Source organism: Rhipicephalus microplus, chromosome 6 (genome assembly GCF_043290135.1).
Source record: "Rhipicephalus microplus isolate Deutch F79 chromosome 6, USDA_Rmic, whole genome shotgun sequence".
Classification (NCBI taxonomy): domain Eukaryota; kingdom Metazoa; phylum Arthropoda; class Arachnida; order Ixodida; family Ixodidae; genus Rhipicephalus; species Rhipicephalus microplus.
The window spans coordinates 147,820,074-147,840,898 of NC_134705.1; the positions used below are offsets into that span (position 1 = coordinate 147,820,074).

At 45.6% G+C, this 20,825-nt stretch overlaps 1 protein-coding gene across 1 annotated transcript; it reads right to left on the reverse strand.

The window, feature by feature from the left end:
* Window positions 1-1,961: 1,961 nt before the first annotated feature.
* Window positions 1,962-15,961, reverse strand: LOC142765607 (general transcription and DNA repair factor IIH helicase subunit XPD-like). The gene is made up of 3 exons (XM_075866861.1): window positions 15,787-15,961; window positions 3,854-3,997; window positions 1,962-2,155 (listed from the first exon to the last, which is right to left on the reverse strand). Exons 1-3 carry the CDS (start codon window positions 15,859-15,861, stop codon window positions 2,063-2,065), a joined length of 312 nt encoding a protein of 103 aa, XP_075722976.1. The 5' UTR covers window positions 15,862-15,961; the 3' UTR covers window positions 1,962-2,062.
* Between the last annotated feature and the right edge of the window lie 4,864 nt (window positions 15,962-20,825).

The window sequence follows — 20,825 nt, forward strand, 5'->3', positions numbered from 1 at the left end:
CCGCTATCGAGCGAAGACCCGTGGCAACCGCTGCGAGTGTGAAGCCGACGTGTTCCGGCGAAGAAGTTGAAGTTGGAAGAGTGGCCAATTGAAGACGGGAGGTTTCCTGGAAGAGAACTTCGAGAGCTGCGGAACGACAACGACGCTGGACTTTGAGTGAGTGATTCTCGGAAGAGTATCATTCAGACTTTTGTTCCAAGGACTTTGGACTGAATAGGTTTTATATCTCTTTGGTCTTTAAGAGTCTTGGTTGTTCAATGCATGCGACTGCATTGTGGTGCGTATTGTTGTCTGTGTCCGTTGTTTCAAGTGTGGTTGATTGTACTGTGTAGTACATTGTTTGTTTGGTGACGTATTGTATGTAACTATTGTGGAGTGTGCATACGTGTGTATTGTGTTTTGATCTGCCGTTAATGAGAATATAATTTTGTTTGTTTATCAACTCTCGGCTCTGTCTTGTTCTTTGGGCCACAGCCGGCGTCCGCTGGCGCACCAATAAGGACCACTTCTAAATTGTCCACGCTTTCGTGGTGCGGTTCGGGGGGCCGATACTTCGGCTCTTGGAATTAGCCCGGCGATCGCCTCCCTAATAACGGGACAGGTGTGACAACCATTCATTTGGTTTACTGTAGCTACTAATTGAATAAATGTTCTTAATGTCTCGTAATTAGTCATTCTGATTTCGTATATTTGTGAGCAAATGTTGTGTTTGGAACTCCTTCGCTTCAAACGAAAAAATCTCACCAGACATCACTAGTTAACACACCTGTGATAACATCAGTCTTATCGACATTGGCTAAATATAAGTTAATCTGTGACACACTAGAAGTGGCAACAAAAGCGTGCAAGTGAACATGGTCGGAAAAATTTGGTGCGCTCATAAGCTGAAGAAATCTTACTCATTAATTACATTCTCTAAATATAAGAATGAGAACTAACAGACAATAATATCCTTGTCACATGGCAAATCTAATGTCATGTACAACAAAATACAATAGGTGAACTTAATGCCATTTCACCTGCATGCTGTCACACAACGAAAACAAATTTCATTAACATGACGACCATGACATTAGCCCTTCTGAGCCATGACTTTGGGAGAAACAAAGCTGTTAACTTGCATTTAACATGAACAAAGCTACAAAATAAGTTCTAATCTAACTATGTTCTCCCAGAATATAAATGCAGTCATTTTACACAACTTTCCACAGCTGCACAACACAAACTAAGTCAAGCCAAGAGCAAGTCAAGGGGGCACAACTGACCCGCCTGCTGCAGAAATAAGATGGCGGCAGCAATTTCATGTGGTAATCACCAGTCACCACAACACTGGCAATCGGACAATCAACACCAACGATACAGGCAGCAACAACACAGCACACATGAAACATTTGGCGTCCAGGCGTTGTAGTTTAAAAGCGTTCATTTGAAACTTTCGTGCGTGCTATTACATCACCAAACCACCAATAAGTTATTCTAGTGAAGAATACGATATTTACAAATTCCAAAAGTTTCATATATGTACATCGATAAACAGCCATCTTCCTGAACAGTCCCTGGCATCTGAAATTGGTCTGAAATCGCATTTTGTTTGAAATCGAATGAGAATGTGTTTCATGAACTCATTCGACAGGGAATGTCAGTTTCACTAAATGGCATTAGTTTGCCTGTGAGACAGCAAACATATGACATTACAATGAATAACATTCACTGTAAATGACTTTGGATTTGCTGTGTGACAGACAATATTGCCGTGGGAAGTATAGGGAATGTTGTGATATAATTATGATATAAATGTGAAGAAAGTAAAATGGACAAAAACATAAATTTCCGCTAGCAGCCTGCCAGCCGCAAGTTATTAAAGAGTCCCAATCAACAGATGGCCCCTGGTAGTGGTTTTTATCCTAAAAAAGCCACACCTACTTCACCACAGTGTTCATCAAGCAAGTCACACATCCAGGTCTTCCACAAACAGCCACCAAATGTGATTAGACATTTTATTAAATAACTTTGATGATGGGAACGATGCCAGCTAAAATGATCACCCCCCCTTCCCTTCTGTTCAGTGAAGTTGCACCCTGTTTTCCAGTTTTTTCTTTACTTCTTCCGACTGCAGTTGTTCAGCTGTGAGCAGAGACACCCCGAGTTGGTCCTCCTGCGGCAATGAAGACGATGCTTGAGCACAGTGCACAACAGTGGGCCTAGACAAGTACTGCAGTGGGCTCAAGATGATTCAAACTCTGGTATGAACAATTGATAGCAATGTGAAAGGGAATGCACGAACACATGGCGAATAGCATCAAAACCAACGCATGGCGATTCGGGCAACCACTGTTGGGAACGAAGAAAAAAGGACGCCACAGTCACAATCGGTCCGAGACTAATTTCCCTGCCACGCAATACCAGATCGCAATTTTCACTTCACCGCTTCGGTAGCACTAGCTCAAAGCACGTGATGCAAACAACTGGCCGCAAATTCGACATGGTGGCGAGGGCGTCAGCGGTGCCTTCCGTCGGCGCCATAGCAAGCAACCCATGCAGCACGACAAATCTCACGGCTTCAACAACGACGCATTCATTGAGAGCCTGGTCTTTATTACGATCACCGAGAACACTGGAAGTAAAAAAGGTGCAGCAGCGGCAAGCCGGCATGCCCCGTACATAGCCGGCTAAATCCGTCGTCATCACTGCCACAGGTGTGCTCTTTCACTTCGTTTCTTCTGGCGTATCTCCCAAGTCAAAATTTCAGTGTCAGTGCTTTGCAGGTATAACTAGAGCTCAGTAAGAATTTCAATGCTCAATAAACAAGCAAAATCGAATGAATTCTCATAGCATTGAAGGCCGCCGCGGAGGTGGTATGTACGAGAGGCAGAAGGAATGTGAACGTTTTCGACGAGCGTGAACGTGGTTTTTCTGGTTGCTCTGGCGGACAATGATCTCCACTTCACTTTTCAAGGGCGAATGTTCCAGGACCGGCATATTTTTTTGTGTGTGTGCCGACAATGTAGCGTGGTTTTGTGGCCGCTTAAGAAGCGAAGCGAGTGAATTTCTGCCGAGTTTTGGCACTTTCGCTTCCTTTGAGGCCAAGAGTGAATGCGCCGGATGAGGCAGCAGTATGAGGGAGAAAACCGCAGCACGGTTTTATTCTTTTTAGGCGCCTTTATCAAAAGAAAGCAAAAGCAGAAAAGTTCAAAAGAACATCGGTGACTTTTTCAGCAATAAAGTTAACCCCACAAAAGATTTTGTTCATTTTCATGATCAGCTTTAACTTGTTTTAGTTCATATAAATTTGGGATTATACATATATTTTGCATGTTCCTTATGAATCTGTATCATTGGATTTTACTGTACTTCACACTCGTGGTAAATCGCAACTGATTTAACATTTGGTTCACCTGTCATGTGTCCATAGAAATCGCTTGATTTTTAATCGATGCAAACTGCGGCATTTAGTTAATTCTGTTAATTTGTAGAACTTCTTGCTTGAGCATACTTAAAATACTACCTGCCTTGCAGCTGAATATTTGCACTCATATATATTTTTTAAACAGTCAAAACGAAGCCGATTGCCTGCCCACATTGCAAATCAAGTGAAACTCGAGCAGGAAAAATGGTCATGCGAGGCTCGTACCAACTTCGTCGGCTGTCACAGACACTGACCCTTAGTGTGAGCATCCAAATGTAAGGCTAGAGGGATCTTTGCATTACGCTTGATTGGCTCAGGTAAAACAGTCTGTGACAATATAGAGAGTTTAATGCAGACAGCCATAAACCTTCTGCAGAAAATCATTTGAACACGTCAGCGCACATAATCTGAATAATGTAAAAGACACAAAGTACAAGAGGTACTGACCCTTGTTAAAGGCAGCGCCATCTGTCTAAGGAAGTGCTTAATGACCTGTAATGCCTCCTCGGTGCTCAGGTTGCAGAGGGAGTCCTGCAGGTGCTCCTGTATCCACCGGGGCAGCTTGCTACGCTTGTCCCATCTCGAGAAACGCTGCATCACCGTTGGCATTGCCGAGAAATCAGTCCAGTAAAGCAAGAATTTGGCTCTTAGTCAATGGTGTAATCAGCCACTATCGCCATCACAAGATTGTGCGAAATCAATAAGGGCATCATCCCAAAGTGGGAGTGCACACAAGTGACTGAGTCAGTGCAATATGCGAATGAATTCAATATAAAAAAAATGTAATGTTACATGACGAAAGGCTGCCTGCTAACTTCGTTAGCTGGCAGCCTTTCGTCGTGGCAATGTACGCTTCTGCCACGCACAAGCGTATCAGCCGGGGGAGAGGGGCAAGGGGCGCGCTATTCCCCTTTCCCCACTGAAAAAAGTCGAAGGTCTAAGCCCCTCCCCCCCCCCTCCCAATTTCGACAGGGCTCACTGTGGCTGAACGCTGGGGAAGCCAACAACTAAGAAGTTTTCGTTCACCACAGTAGTGACTCAGTTATAAGTTTGCGATGAAATGAATTTATTTCGCGAGAACGTTACAATATAGCGAAATTTTCTAACATTTCTGGTGTGACGGTTTTCCTTGAAAGCTCTCTGTGGTGCGGTTCACCTATGCGACGCTTTCCCTCCTTATTATCTGGCGCTGCAGAGCAGGCTAGCGCTGAACATCCCTCTATCATTACATCACTTGTTCATGCTTTTATTGTGCTGTGGCTGGCTGATGCAGTTATGGATAGGAACAGACTTTTTATGAACAGGTTAAGTCATTTGTTGCTTCAGGAAAATCATTTTCTTGCATCGAAAAGCAATAGCATCACGGCTGCTCTGTCTGAGCTGCTGCGAGACAATGAATGTGACGAATCCTTTAAAAGTTTTAGTTTTGCCGTAGTCTCCGATCAGCTTGATGCGCCGTGCGTACGGTCATTTGGAGTGTTGCCGGCAGCTCGCAAGGTGATGACGAATAAAGCAGTAGACTAGAGCATAGTGGGAAACTCAGCTTTTATATTGCCCCGCAGCTTGACCCACCAGACCAAATAGAAAGAGAAAGACCGTCGTTTTTAGAACTATAGATGCTAAATATTTGGCAGGTTCATCGCATCAAAGTGCGAGCACGTCGATGAATATATATATATATATATATATATAGATCTCTCTCTCTCTCTCTCTCTCTCTCTCTCTCTCTCTCTCTCTCTCTCTGTGTGTGTGTGTGTGTGTGTGTGTGTGTGTGTGTGTGTGTGTGTGTGTGTGTGTGTGTGTGTGTGTGTGTGTGTGTGTGTGTGTGTGTGTGTGTGTGTGTGTGTGTGTGTGTGTGTGTGTGTGTGTGTGTGTGTGTGTGTGTGTGTGTGTGTGTGTGTGTGTGTGTGTGTGTGTGTGTGTGTGTGTGTGTGTGTGTGTGTGTGTGTGTGTGTGTGTGTGTGTGTGTGTGTGTGTGTGTGTGTGTGTGTGTGTGTGTGTGTGTGTGTGTGTGTGTGTGTGTGTGTGTGTGTGTGTGTGTGTGTGTGTGTGTGTGTGTGTGTGTGTGTGTGTGTGTGTGTGTGTGTGTGTGACGCTATGATGCATGGGCGACGTGTTTTTTCATGTTTTTTCCATGTTTTTCTATTCCCAGCCATGTTTTTTCTATTCTCACTTCTTTTTCGGCTTCTACTTCTAACTCCTAACCATCGCTACCTTTTTACGTTACAGGATTCCCCCTCCCCCCGGAAGAAGTCGCATCAGACACTTAACAAAACAACAAAAACGGGTGTTAAAGCGAGCGAAAAATGTCCAAATGCACTATAGTTCCATTTCAGAGGGGAGTTCCTTACTCGCAGAAAAAATCTACAGCAGAGGGAAGCAGTCCGGTTATATCTAAGAGAACTCGGGTGGACGAGGCTGGCTGTGGCATTCTGGAGAATGTAACCGCGTCCTGCACAACTGCACTGACCATGACACGGCTTCAGCAGCTGCGAAGAACAAACGAAGCTGGACGTCCTTGTAGAATTTGACGGTCGGACGTCGTAGGCGCCGAGTTTTCTGTCGTAGGTGTTGTATTCTTTGTCGTGGCTGAGACAGAAGCATTGCTTTAAGCTTGCGTTCGCGAGAACCGTAGTTGATGATACGATGTCTGTGTGCCTGCAATTTGCAAATGCATCGTTCAATCTCTTTCGCGGTTTTCTGTGGTGGTATCTCCATCGGTAGGATTGTACATGAAGCGTTGATATTTCGTACAGAAGACTTCCTTGAAGTTTACTTCCACGAATATGGTTCAGATGTTGACCTGGTCTTTCCTTTTGTTGGTGTCGTTTCTGACGACCATCCTTAAGCCACAAATCTACTTGTGATATTATTTTAGTTCGTCGTAGTGCTTGATGTAAATGCCGTAGTTTCTGGAGTTCTTTGAGTTCTTGATGGCACTGTTGATGTTGCGGAACCCGACGAGGTGCTACTCCTTTAGTAACACAAGCCTGCTTTTCTTTGATAGTTGGTGTGACCAATAAAAGGTTTGTAATCAGTGGGTTGTCGTGATTCTCAAAAGAAAATGAAGGCGGCGCACTAGAATCGACAAAAAGTTCTTTGGAGGCTTCTTCTGCACTGTTCACTAAGAAGGACTCTTGCGCTTGGCAGCGTGCAATGTTCGATTCGTCTGAACCTTTTACTTTGTTTCCATTGTCTAATGTGTGTTCACCACACGGTGATGAATGAACCCCTCCGGAAGGTGCATGGCTTGACAGGGTATTTTCGTGAAGCGTCAGGTCGCCTACCGTGGTCGCGGCGTCCTTATGAGGCAAATAGCGAGCGATTGGGGATCCACACGATGGAAAAGCAGGAGGTGGGTTCATGCGCGAAGACTGCTTTTGAGTGTGACGACCGAGCGCGATTGTCTGTGGATGGTGGGTTATAAGCAAGTCTTCGTCGTAGTCGTCATTGCGTTCTTTAAACCAAACGGTAATTTCTTGTTTGATCTTCTCACATGACTCGTCGTTTTGAAATATGTGGGTGAGGTAGAATTTAAAGGCCTCACCGAAAACGTAGTCGGTAAAGTTGACGATCATCTCCCGTTCCAACCATGATGCAGCGGTAGCGTGGAGCTCGAACAGGTCGAACCAGTTTTGTACGAGTCCATCGTCCGCTGCTCCAGTGTACTTGGGGATGGGAAGGTCAGTAGATGCTTCTGACATGATGCTGGTCGATGCGTAATGCTAGGCACTTGCACGGTAGTTCATGTATGCTCAGGGTGTCATGCGGAGAACTGCGTAGATGATGAGCGACTGATAAAGGGGCAGGCAGGTCTCCTTCCTGTCGACTCGTGTGACGCTATGATACATGGGCGACGTGGCCTGCCTCGTACGCCATGTTTATTCTATTCTCACTTCTTCCTTCTCGGCTTCTACGTCTAACTCCTAACCATCGCTACCTTTTTACGTTACATCACATATATACATATATATCGAAATCGGCCATTATTATTATTATTGAAAGCTACCATATACATATGAAAGCGGCCATATATATTGAAGGCGGCCATATATTGACCCAGCACCGCCACCACGTATGAAGTCTTGGTTTGGATTATTTTATTAGGCCCGAGGAACCGGCAGCCGACAGCTACGATGAATGAGCCAAAATGATGATGCTACGCGACAACGATGAGGATGCATGAGCCACACATGATAATGAAGATAATGTACCGGTGAAGAGGATGCGTATACTAAATGCCCACAATATATACATACGGTGGACGGGTGAGGTTCGCTCGCTCCTCCACTCACGAAAGAGTTGGTACGCCACTGGCCACGTAATATTACTCTGACATTACATGCCATCTTAACAAACCTCTATAGAGGACGTATGTGTTTATTAAAGTTATTTTTACTGCATTTCCAAGCAGATAGCAGATGCATGACTTAGTGTGGTATATAAGAGATACATCTATGCCACACTAACGCTGGGTTCAATCCTCAGTCGAACCCGGATATATTTGTTATTTGTATCTTTGTAGATTTACGGTCACGGACAAGATGCTGATTTTTCGCTCTCAACCAATAATGCTTACGCCGATGAAATTTCTGCGAAACGAACGCTTTAACACTGTGGCGTTCAAATTTACCAAATCATCAGAGCGAGAAGACGTTCGTATTCGAATAAAGGAATTTAGGGGGGTAACTGGACGCATTATTATAAGCCGACATGAAACTGCCGAGAACTCACCCAACGCAGTTGATTTCTGTAGAGGCATGGAAAACATTTATTCTAATGTTCATTGTAAAAGGGAAATTTATATAATGAGCAAACTGCCAGTTCCAATATACGATGCCTAAAGGGACACTTGCCCGATTTTACATTCGCGTATTTATTAGATTCAGCATCTGCGACCTCTTACAACATGCCTACGATGGTTCTTTTCGTGATGGATGGATTGGATGGATTGATATGGCTGTACCCTTTAGATTGGGCGGTGGCTAAGGCCAACAAGCAGTAATACTTAGTGAACCAAAAACTGGATTTATTTTTTTCCTTTAAATAGTGAGGTTGAGGACTCGTACTTTGCAGTGAAGGGTTTAATTTTCACTCGTGCCTTGATTTTAGCCACTATCAGATAACCTCCTTCTAGTTAATGCTACCCGCTTAAAGTCTATTTTGTCCCCCCCCCCGCGTCCCTAAACCCCAGTACTTTGAAAAACTCTGCGCTAACTATAGGGTGAAGCCCTTTACAGAACATTATCAAGTGTTCAGCAGTTTCTTCTTCCTCTCCACACGCACTGCACACCGTGTCTATACCTTCGTGTTTGGCCCGATATGTGTTGGTTCCCAATACTCCCATCCTGGCCTCAAACAGTAGAGAACTACCCCGAGTATTATCATGGATCCTTTCCTTGGCAATTTCTTGCTTAAAAGTTCGATATATCTTTAGTGTTGACTTCTTAATCATGCCGATTCTCCACATATCGGTCTCAGCTTCCTTCACCTTCTTCTTAACCACTCATTCTTTTTGGATTGGCCTCCTGCTGTCTTCTTAGTATTTACCAGTCAATTGTCTGGTTCGCTTCCTCCATTTTGTATCGACATTCTTCATGTACAAGTAGCTGAATACCTTCCTAGCCCAACGCTCCTTCTCCATTTCTCTCAATCACTTCTCAAATTTAGCCTTGCTGCTAGCTTCCCTGCCCTCAATTGATGTGCATCCCATATCAGCTTGTACTCCCTGATTTAGTGTATTCCCGTGAGCTCCTAAGGCAAGCCTACCTATTCCACGTCGCTTAATTTCTAATCTTGCTTGAACTTCTGATCTCATGCACAAGACCGCATTGCCGAACGTCAAACCAGAAATCATGACCCCTTTCCATATTCCTCTCACAAGATCATACCTATTGTAATTCGACAGTGCCCTGTTTTTCATCACTGCTGCATTACTGTTACCTTTAGTAGTCGCGTATATTTCGTGTTCCCTTAGGTACTCGGCCCCTTTGCTTATCCATACGCCCAGATATTTGTATTTATCTGTTATCTCTAGCGTGACCTCCTGTATTATAAGCTCACTACCTTTATTATCATTAAGAATCATGACTGCTGATTTTTCCTTACTGAATCTGAAATCTAACCTATCTCCCTTATTACCGCAGATGTCCATCAATCTCTGCAAATCTTCCTTGTTGTCGGCCATAAGCACTATATCATCTGCGTACATCAATGCTGGTAGTGCCTGTTCAATGAGTTTTGCTTGTTTGACGAAAGAGAGGTTGAAGCCCAGTCAACTTCGTCTAATTTGGCCTCTAATCCTTGTAGGATTAGACATCCCTGCCTAAGCCCCTGTTTTACCTCTACAGGCTTGAGTATACCTGTTTTTCCCACATTTTAACTGTCTTGTTACCTTTATATATATCCTTTAAAGTATTATAGACTCCATCTTCCACACCTAGTGTGTCCAGTATTCCCCACAAGTCTTCTTGAACCACGCTATCGTACGCTCCCTTGATATCCAAAAATGCTAGCCACAGGAGTTTGTTCTTTTTCTGCTATTTCGATGCACTGCGTCAGCGAGAACAGATTGTCTTCCAAGCTCCTGGGTTCCCGAAACCCATTCTGCAGTTCCCTCAGCCCCTTTTCGTCCTCTATTCATGCCTGCAGTTTTTTCCTTTATAATCTGCATCGCCAGTCTGTAGACCACTGAGGTCACTGTTATAGGACAGTAGTTGTTTACGTAAGCTTTGACCCCCTTTCCTTTATAGATCATGCTGATCCTGCTAAATATTCATTCATTGGGGACTTCACCATCGATTATTATTTTGCTGACTGCCTCTCTCAAAGCCTGCTTAGACTTCGGACCTAATGTCTTTATCAGCATAACTGGAATGCCATCTGGGCTTGTTGATGTGCTACTAGGAACCATCTTCTCAGCCCTTTCCCACTCTCGTTGTGAAAATGGAGCCATTGCGCCACTTGATTCATCCTTGTCTATTGTGGTGCATAAAGCACTTCTTTGTTCATATTTTTCTGTCACCCTTGTTCTTATATATTCAATCGCTTCGTCCCCTTCTAGCTTAGCACCTTGAGCTGTAGTTATAAACCTCTGCTCTAGGCTCGTCTCATTTCTTAGGAAGTTTAGATGGTTCCAAAATTTCGCATCTGCCCTTCTATCTTTCTTATGTACTTCTGCCAGCCACTGAGCTCCCTTTCTTCTGATCTTTTCATTGATCAGAAGGGATGCATCCCTTCTACAGCTTAGAAAGGTTTCCCATTTTCTTTCAACATCATCTGTCGGTACACCCCGCTGTTTAGCATGTCTGTGTTTCCTAACAGCTTCCTGACGTTTTGCTATGGCTCTCTTAACTTCCTCACCCCACCAACTCTTGGGTTTGGGTCTTCTTTTCCGGGGTGGCTCGTCACGTGCCTTAGCAAGCTCTAGCTCAAACAGTCTAATTAGATTCGTGTATGTCCACACTGTTTTATTATCCTCAGTGATTACTTTCTCAATTTGTTTAGTAGCCATTTCTATTTGCCTTTCTGAAAAACAATTTTCCTGTAGTTGCTCATCTTGTCTCCTTCCCATTTTCTCTGCGCTTCCAAAACTTAGCTTGATACGTTTGTGATCACTACACAGACTTCTGTAGCCACCTTCATCTATGTGCATTACCCTGAGCTTATGCATCCTATTTGACATCAGTGCGTAATCTATCCTCGGCTGCATCTTTACTACCTCCCGTGTTATTTGCCCCTCACACTTCTCGGTACTGTAGCAAATGATCAAATCATGCCTTTCAAACATATCCATGATCATTTTGCCTGTTGGGTCGGTATACCCATGTAGATCTTTTATGTGCGCATTCATATCTCCTTGAATAACTATCTCGCACTGTCCTCCTAACTCCTCAATGTCCTTTGATTTACACTCTACCATTGGCTGATTTTCCTCTCTGGCCTTTGCTTCCGTCCACAAGTACACCAAACCAAGGAGCGTCATTTGCCCTGCCATTTTCCCTTTTAGCCTTAAATGTTCCTTGCACTCCTGCTTGACCCTTTGCCAGTCTGTACTTTTATGAATGAATGCCCCAATACCACCCTCCTTTCTGCTGCCTTCTGTTCTATTACAATATTTCCACGCGTAGTCCGGATTGTTACGAGGTTGTTCCATGTTTCTAAGATGTGTTTCTACAAAACCGTATACTATCGGCCTCTCCTCCCTTAGCTGTTATTCTTTCTCTTCCCACTTCAGGCGCAGGGTAGCAAACCGGCTGCCTATAGGCTGGTTAACCTCTTTGCCTTTCTTTTCCCTCTATTTTCCTTCTTTTTCCCACTTCAGCCTGTTCCTGCCACCCTACCCTATGTTTGAATTGGCTCGGCGCTCGTGGCTACGTCTATTTCTGCCCCGGACTCTACCTATCTTAGATACTGGTGCCACTTTGGAATCGTATCTGTCCATACCACCTGTCACAGAGTCTCCCTGGTTTCATTCCTCGTTACTAGCTATCCTGTACCCCGAAGGGCCCACGTGCTCCCCATAAAAGCTACTGAGCGTCCTGCAAGTCGCCAACCCACCTCATGACCTATCCGATGCCCATTGAAGTGAATTCTGTCTCTTTGATAACCACCCCACCTATGCACCTCTCTGTTGATTTCCACCACCTCAAATCCGAGCAGAGTCGGCTCCTGGTGGCAACTGGCCGAAGTGCGGATTGCTCCGTGCATCGTGTGCTAGCCACTTCGTGTTTCTATGTGAGCGTACGTCATGCACGTTCTCGAAGTGTGGTTTGCCCGGTCATGTAAGCGCGAGTGTAACTGTTTCTACGTATACCTGAACCGACGCACAAAAGCATTTGGTCTTGCTCGGCTGCTAATGCACTATAATAAGATCGGCGAGTGCAACTTTCTAGAGTGCTGATTATTATCGTCGTAGCCTCCATTCCACAGAATAGTTTCAGAGTGGGTGCCGCTTTCTGTTTCAAGCACATCGCAAAATGCTCTTGGCATCCTCCCAAACATGAGAACTATAAATGGTGTGTGAATGCAGTGTTTTATAGCGACTCGGTTGTTGAAAAAATATCAGGTTCTCGGCCATGCATTTGCGCGTTGTTGGTAGGTGTACAACTGTGGCACTGTAGTTTACCGATCATGCGAGGAAATGTAGTTGGGCTTATGGGGCCGGGGTACCATTAAATAGAAATATTACAGTCACATAAACTGTGACACGTCAGTACCTAAACTGTATTTAGAACGGTTACCGTGAGCAACCGTTTGCTCAGATTTAAGAACTCTTTGAAGAGCCCACACGTTGAAAATCGTTCAGACGACACGCCTTATTTACGATGTCGTATGATTTCCCTGAATTTTTTTTTACATTGTCGTCAGCATTTGTGTAGCATTGTTAGTAACCGACGGAAAATGTCTGAAAAGAAAACATGCTTGCCCCATTAAGCAGGCCTTTGTTGTAGCACTGTCATGCACCTAATCTATCGATGAAAGCTTTCTACTGAACTCTTATATAATTTTCTTATACTCTTACTGGTTCAAGAACATGCGCGTACACGTGGCAAACGCCGTGTAGCGCAAGCGTCGTCAGCCACATAGCTTTCCTGACTAGACATATCGACTGACCCACATTTCATGGTGGACATAGTGAGAGAAAAAAAATCATATGCGTATAAGGTGCGAATGACGGTACTGAACTAATCGCAGAGATATGCGGACTTTCTGCGATCTTTCTGTCTATCTTTTTGTAGTATGCAGATGACAAAGATGTAAATAAGCAGTTCGGTCACGCTACATCATTGGGTAACAGGCGGAAGACAAGCTAACCACGTACAAACAACAGAGCAAAGGCGTGATTTATATAGTGAGAAAGCGTGAACAGAGTCACGCAGGGCGAGCAACCCTTGAAAGGCAGAATGCACTTTACTCACGGGTAACGCTAACGTTGCATAGACGTCGTGCACCGATTCAGTAGAGAACTAGACTGTAGGGTACTATGCTAAGTGGCTACTGTACATACGCACCGCCTCTTCTTGTCCCCATCATCACCCTTCATCCCTCTTTCCTTCCCCTTTTCCTTATCCCCTGTGTAGAGTAGCAGGCTAGAGCGAACTGGCTCAGGCCGACCTCTCTGCCTTTTAATAAATGCTCACTCTCTCTCTCTCAGTAGAGAAAAACATAGATATAACCACACAACTGTAGTCAATGTATTTTATCAGCTTAGGGATTGTCCCTGGTTTATCCTGTGAGATGCTGCTTAACAAACCATAAATTCTGCCTGTTCGTAGGAATTTGTTGCCATTTCACCGTTCTCTTCATCTGGTTAGAGATTTTTTGCCATCAGACATTCACTAGTTATGTTTGTGCGGTGTTTAAATGTACTCGTGATGCTAAAATACTGCACGGAATATGGCTACAGCCACGCTTTCGTTTACGAAGAGGTCGCTTTTTACAAGTTTCCTCGGAATCAGAGGAAGGCTGCAAAATAGGTCGCTGTAGTTAAAAGAAAAAAGACTTCAAACCAATTAGATAAATGTGCTGTACTCCAAGCAATGAGGTTACGGCGACTATGTACGAAGCACAGCTCCCATGCAGTCGCTGGGATTGGTGATCAAGAGTGTGCGACTGAATCGCGACGCGGTTCCTTCAGTTTTCCGCGCCTGAGGGGATCCTCAGCGCCACCACGAGTTGCCTTCGGGAAAAAAAACTGAGGCAAGGTTGTAAGACTGCTTATGTGCCATAGCAGCACGTAGTCATGTGGTTAGCACACGCTTACCGCAGCCGTTATCAGCTCACTGTGCTGTCTCACTTCCACGACGCTCACTTTGAATCTCTCTGGAAAGCTCGGATTGCGAGCCGTTACGCAGACACCATTCATCGTAGTTTTGCTCGATCTGGGGCCCAGTAGGCCGCGATCTCCCTGTTTCAACGACAGCCCGCGATCGCGCCTTTAAATATATATATCAGAGCCAGTCCTGATCGACAACGAAAGTGACTGTGTAACACGGGCGCATTATTTACATTCCGGCACGGGTAACATTTTTCCACCAAAATCCAGAATCATCGACGCATTCATACAACAATCACTGTATGATTATTCAGACAACTTTTAATCGCTACCGTATCACTGAATCACTGCCGAATGCCACCACATGAACTGCCGAATGCCACCACATGAGCAAAATTTTAGTCCAAGGTGTCCGTGAAGCCTTTAATTCTCGATTTGAATCATTGCTTTTGTGGCAAATTCGATAACAGCGAATACTACTGATTTCGCATATTGTAAGCAAACGTACCAATGACATGTAAAGTGCTCATGCCCCTAGCTTTCTTGTTGATTGGTATGCGGGGTTTAACGTCCCAAAACCACCATATGATTATGAGAGACGCCGTAGTGGAGGGCTCCGGAAATTTCGACCACCTGGGGTTCTTTAACGTGCACCCAAATCTGAGCACATGGGCTTGCAACATTTCCGCCTCCATCGGAAATGCAGCCGCCGCAGCCGGGATTCGATCCCGCGGGTCAGCAGCCGAGGACCTTAGCCACTAGACCACCGCGGCGGGGCTAGCTTTCTTGTTCAGAAACTCGGCCTGTACAACATTTTTTGATGTTTACAACGTACACTGTGCTGAAAGGCGCCCCTCATGGCAGTATACAAGGCCGAGAACGATTTATGCAGACGTCCTACGTATCAGCATATTTTAAATGAAGGCTGTGGTGTTGTTATCGCACTTCACTGCAAAAAAAAAAAAAAAGAACAAAACTGTGGGCTGCTAAATAGTATCCTAGCCTGAATGTTCAGGTCCATCTTATTTTGCATGTATCCTCCTCAGTACCCATTTGGACGCACCGAGTACATGAGCACATGTGGCAAAAACAGGTATATACAGATATCCGTAAGCAGCATCAAAATCAGGCACTTCACACGACACTCGCATGCTTCGAACGCAGCTAATATACCGCCTGCCTTTAAAACACCATAGCTGTAGTACTGTCCAGAATTTATAAAAAGCGAAGGTATTTTAAACAGAACTGCGATATATGAGCCAAACTATACATCGCAAGCATATACCGCATTTCCGAGCATGTCACCCCTACGGCAAAGAGCGGCATTCATGTGGATTTTTTTTTTCTCGCAATAGCAGACTGACTCATCGTTTGTTTTTTTGCCCGCTGCGACGGGTAATACCCTCCGCGTCAACAACGTTGCATTGCGAGTACTCAAATACACGAGCAGCTGATATTTCCGTACGATGCCCGCACGTAGCGCGGACCATGCCAATACGCGGCTAAAAGCAAGTGCCGATGCTGCCGTTTCTTATTGAATTATATATCCACTGTTTTTACGTATTATTTGTATCAGTTTACTACAGTGAAATTAAGCACGTACCAACCTATGTTTCCGACGTGGGTGAAGGTCGCTGGTTAGGACTTCTTTCCTGTGCCGCATCATCGGCGCTGACATCGTCTCCGGTCGTCGCTAATAAAGCGCTTTCACACCGAACGCAGCGCGGCAAAGCGGGCAAGCGAACTTTTTTAAGCGGCAAGTGCGTGCACTTGTTCAAACCGCATGGCTCCTTTGACTGGCCGCGCGGCCAAGGAGGCTAGCATCTCACGCTTTTGCGCACGTGTCGCTGTGACGTGGGTAACGAGGTAATGTTTCTCGCAAAGCGCCAAAGCCACGCCTTCCCCGCGTGGCGAAGCAAAAAAAAAATGACCCCTTATCTGCATGTTACACTGCAAATGTCGTCGAATTGCGTCTAAAGAGAGTGAACGAAACGTTCATTTGGTGTTCTGCGCAAGAAAATCGGTGAATGGTATTCTGGAGGCGCTGCGTTAGAGTGCCTCGAGGGTGCAGCGGAGGCAAACGAGCGCATCAAGTCACGTCACACGTGAGACATGAGCGCCATCTGGCAGTCATCCTAGAAAACAGGGCGCGCGCAGTGCACGCCCGTCTTTGAGGTGATAAGGTTGGAAAACATTTCACCTCATCACCCGTGTTGTCTTAGCAAAGCGTTAGAAACACTTGCCGTTTCGTGCAAGCATCGCATGGCCAACACAGCATTATAATGGCTACGATCCTTAAAATTACTTATGCATGCCTTTTCTAGTAAAATATACACGCACTGAATATTGACAAATTTGTTATGGCGCCTCATATATGCCCATTAATTGTTTTAAATGCGAAGCATTTCTTAGCGAACTTCGGTGACTTTGAGGGTATCTATCTATCTATCTATCTATCTATCTATCTATCTATCTATCTATCTATCTATCTATCTATCTATCCGCCTAGGACTTTTAGGTCCCCTGGGCGTTTCGATATTGGTATCAATACCGAACTGGGTATGGCATAACATGACTGTATGCAGAACATATTTGACTAGTAATAACATGAAAACCATGGAATGTATGTCATGAATGTCATGATTTACATTTCATGGTCCTTCAGCTCTTGATTTGGTTTTGTTCACATGGCATGTTGCAAAACTAGTATGGTATGACATGATTGCATGGCGGACACTAGCGACAGACCCTAAAGCGAAAATCATGTAATGCGTGTCATGTCACAACATGACTACATACCATGTTCAGGATGGTCTCGCGGCTGTTTCGCTAGCGTCACGCATACCAAGTTTGGTATTAGGGTACGTCAATGAATTACGAAGGTATGTGCCTGGTGCAAACGTGCTAAACATGAGATGCGTGTCATGTAACAACATGAGTATAGTCCACGCTCATGATGCGCTGGCGGCCGTTTCGCTAGCTTCACTTATACCAAAGTGGTATTACAAGACGTGAATGAATGACCACAGTATGATACTAGTGGAAACAATGATAAACATGATATGCGTGTCATGTAACAACATGACTACATGCCACACTCATCATGCGCTGGTGGCCGTTTCGCTAGCTTCACATATGCCAAATTTGGTATTACGTGACACCAATGTATGATGAAGGTATGTGACTGGTGCAAACGTGATAATCATGAGATGCGTGTCATGTGAGGACATGACTACATGCCACAGTCAAGGCGCCAATACATTTAGCGTCATTCTGTGCGCGTGAACACCGGCGTTCATTTCGTCACGTCACGCCGGCGTTGCCCCGCAATGTGCCGGTCCTGCCACATACTCGCAGGCGCGCGCCGTGCTGCGTTGCTTTGACGCATGCGCATTTCAGCGCGTCCAGTGTCCCTTCGTCACAAAAAGAGGGAGACGCAGTGTTGTCTGGGTAACGCATCGGCGCGAAATGCAGCATGTCAGGCCGGTTGCCTTCAGGCCGCACCGACGGACGCTGGTCGCGCCTGGCGTTATACCACAGAGTGCTCGCGTTTTGATAACGTAGCATCGCTATGCCCAGTGTGCGCGCGCTCCAACGCTACATGGCAGTATATTGGGCCTTTCATGATGCGCTCGCGGCCGTTTTGCTAGCTCCACATATACTGAATTTGGTGTTATGTGTCGTCAATGGACGACGAAATATATGACTGGTGCAAGCTAGATAATACTGACACGCGTGTCATGTAAAAACATGACAACATACCACGCTCATAGCGTGATTGCGGCTGTTTCGCTAGCTCCACATATACTAGATTTGGCATCACGTGACGTGAATAGATGACGAAGGTAAACGACAAATCCAAACATAATAATCATGACACAGAAGTAATGTACGGCATCATTTACCTCCACCAGGTAACGCTGAGCTGATTTTAAAGTGACATATTAACATTTCTCATTCGTGCTTCGCATATCATCGATTCCCACTAACGTGGGAGTCCTTCAAAGAGCGCAAGCGCAAACCCGCGTCCGTTCTTTGTATTTCTGGCTGCACCCAAGAAAAATGTAAATGAACGCAAGGTATTGCGTAAGCAAGCCGCTGTTGGGGCCCCCGACTCTAAATGCTTCCATAAATATCGAGAGGGTTTAGCAGTTGGCACGGCAACTTATTTTTTTTTTCTAAACGGCAGTATCAGGTCACACCCTGGTAACTTTGCGAAAAGTGGCGCGGTTATCTCTAGTGAAATCCGCGAAGCAGTGGCTACCAAAATATCACTGCTGTCTATTTCATGAGCTAGAGTTTCTTAAAGCCAACGTAAAAGTATGAATCCTGTTTATTGACAGGTACACATGTTCTTAAGTTCCACAATCCACAGAACAGAAAGCAATGCACTGACTTCATTGCGACACCCAAAAGCTTTGAATTGCCGGTACCAATATAGAGATCTAACTCGTCCGAAGAGTCAACCATTAAAAGCCCTCTTACTCTATATTTATTGCACAGAATCGAATAATGACTTGCACGCTACGAGCAATAACCAAAAGTTATTCACGAGTCTACGAACGAGGACCTTTATTTCTGAATCACTTTCGCTGCACCTTGTTCAGTTCATCTACATATTTCAGTTTCCGGCAGGCATGCCCTTCACCATTGACGGTTCTCGACTAACAGCGCTAACGGTCGGTGACACTAGCAATAGCCGGAGAAGCACAGAAGCTACAAGTTCATGAAAGTGACAGTAGTGTCATGGGAACAGCGACCTGCGCTCGGGGGAAAGCATCTGCAAGCAGTGTGCTCGGTCGCAGTTTGGAAAAGGGATATTTCACTTCGGCCATGACGCTAAGAGGCGGGCCACGAACTGCTAACCACCTGGTCCCGTCATTGATGCTGTGAACATTATGGAATGAGGCCATTCACCGAATGTTGAGGCCAGCCGGCGGCTGGAGCTTGTTCACAAATGTTTTTTCAGTGAATCCTGTGATGCGGAAGGTGCTGTACAACCAGAAACTACCTATACATGGAAACAAGAATATTAAAAAAAGGGGGTCAACATGTTCTGTGGTTGTTGGACACCTGGGGAAGGTTGCAGCTAGCCGGGGGTGCTCAAAACTCACGGCTGGGGATCGAAAACAGATGGAAAGGGGGGCATTTGCACACTTTGAGCTGTTAGAACACAACCAGATGATTGAGGCTGGGCGGGTGCTGCCGGAACTGATGGCTGTGGTTGAAAACCAGGAGCAGCAGCTATCATATGTAGATTTTGAGGCAGTGAAACAACACAAGATGGCTGAGGCTGGGAAGTTGCTGCCGGCGCTGATGGCTGAGGTTGAAAACCAGTTGGAACGACTGGTATTTGTAGATTTAGAGATGGTGGATATGGTTGAGGCTGTGGAGGTGCTCCCGGAACTGATGGCTGTTGTTGAAAACTAGGTGCAGCGGCTGGCATCTGTATATCTTGAGGTGGTGGAACACCACAAGATGGTTGAGGCTGTGGAGGTGCTGCCGGAACTGATGGCTGTTGTTGAAAACCAGGTGCAGCGGCTGGCATCTGTATATCTTGAGGTGGTGGAACACCACAAGATGGTTGAGGCTGTGGAGGTGCTGTCGGAAACGATGGCTGTTGCTGAAAACCAGGAGTAACAGCTGGCACTTGTAGATTTTGAGGTGGTGGAACACCGCAAGGAGGCTGAGGCTTTAATGGTGCTGCCGAAACTGATGGCGGTTGTCGAAAATCAGGCGCAACGGCTGGCATCTGTAGATTTTGAGGTGGTGGTATGCCACAAGATGGTTGAGGCTGTGGAGGTGCTGCCGCAACTGATGGCTGTGGTTGAAAACTAGAGGCAACGATTGGCATCTGTATATTTTGAGGTGGTGGAACACCACAAGGTGGTTGAGGCTGTGAAGGTGCTGCCGGAGTTGATGGCTGTTGAAAACCAGGCGCAACGGCTTGCATCTGTAGATTTTGCGGTGGTGGGACACCGCAAGATGGCTGAAGCTGCACAGGTGCTGCCGGAACTGACGGCTGGGGTTGTAAACCAGGCGCAACGGCTAGTATCTGTGGATTTCGAGGTGTTCGAACACTACAGGGTGGTTGAAGATGCGAAGGTGCTGCCGGAACTGAAGGCTGTGGTTGAAAACCAGGTGCAGCGGTTAGCAAATGTGAATTTAGAGGTGGCGGAGCACCACAAGATGGTTGAAGGTGTGAGGGTGCTGCCGGAACTGATGGTTGAGGTTGAAAACCAGACTCAAAGGCTAGCCTCTGTAGATTTTGGGCTGGTGGAACGCTACAAGACGGTTGAAGTTGGAAGGGTGCTGCTGGTGCTAATGGCTGAGGTTGAAAACCAGGCGCAACGGCTGGCATCTGTAGGCTTTGAGGTGGTGAAATACCACGAGATGGTTGATAGCGTAAAAGTGCTGCCGAAACTGATGGTCGGGGTTGGAAACCAGGTGGAATGGCTGGAACCTCGAGATTTTGAGGTGGTGAATCACGAATACATGGTTGAGGCTGGGGGGATGCTGCCAAAACTGGTGGCTGGAATTGCAAATTAGATCCAACAATGGGAATCTGCAGATTTTGATTTGATGTACCACCAGAAGATGGTTGAGGTTGGGAGGATGCTGCCGGAATCGATTCCTGGAGCT

What these genes read in the sequence shown, in the direction of transcription:
- LOC142765607 (XM_075866861.1), bottom strand. Translation starts at nt 15,861, where the DNA reads ATGTCAGCGCCGATGATGCGGCACAGGAAAGAAGTCCTAACCAGCGAC. An exon ending in CACGTCGGAAACATAGGTTG is followed by an intron (nt 3,998 to 15,786) that starts GTACGTGCTTAA and finishes ACGGTGATGCAG; the next exon opens with CGTTTCTCGAGATGGGACAA. An exon ending in TGGCGCTGCCTTTAACAAGG is followed by an intron (nt 2,156 to 3,853) that starts GTCAGTACCTCT and finishes TCATTGCCGCAG; the next exon opens with GAGGACCAACTCGGGGTGTC.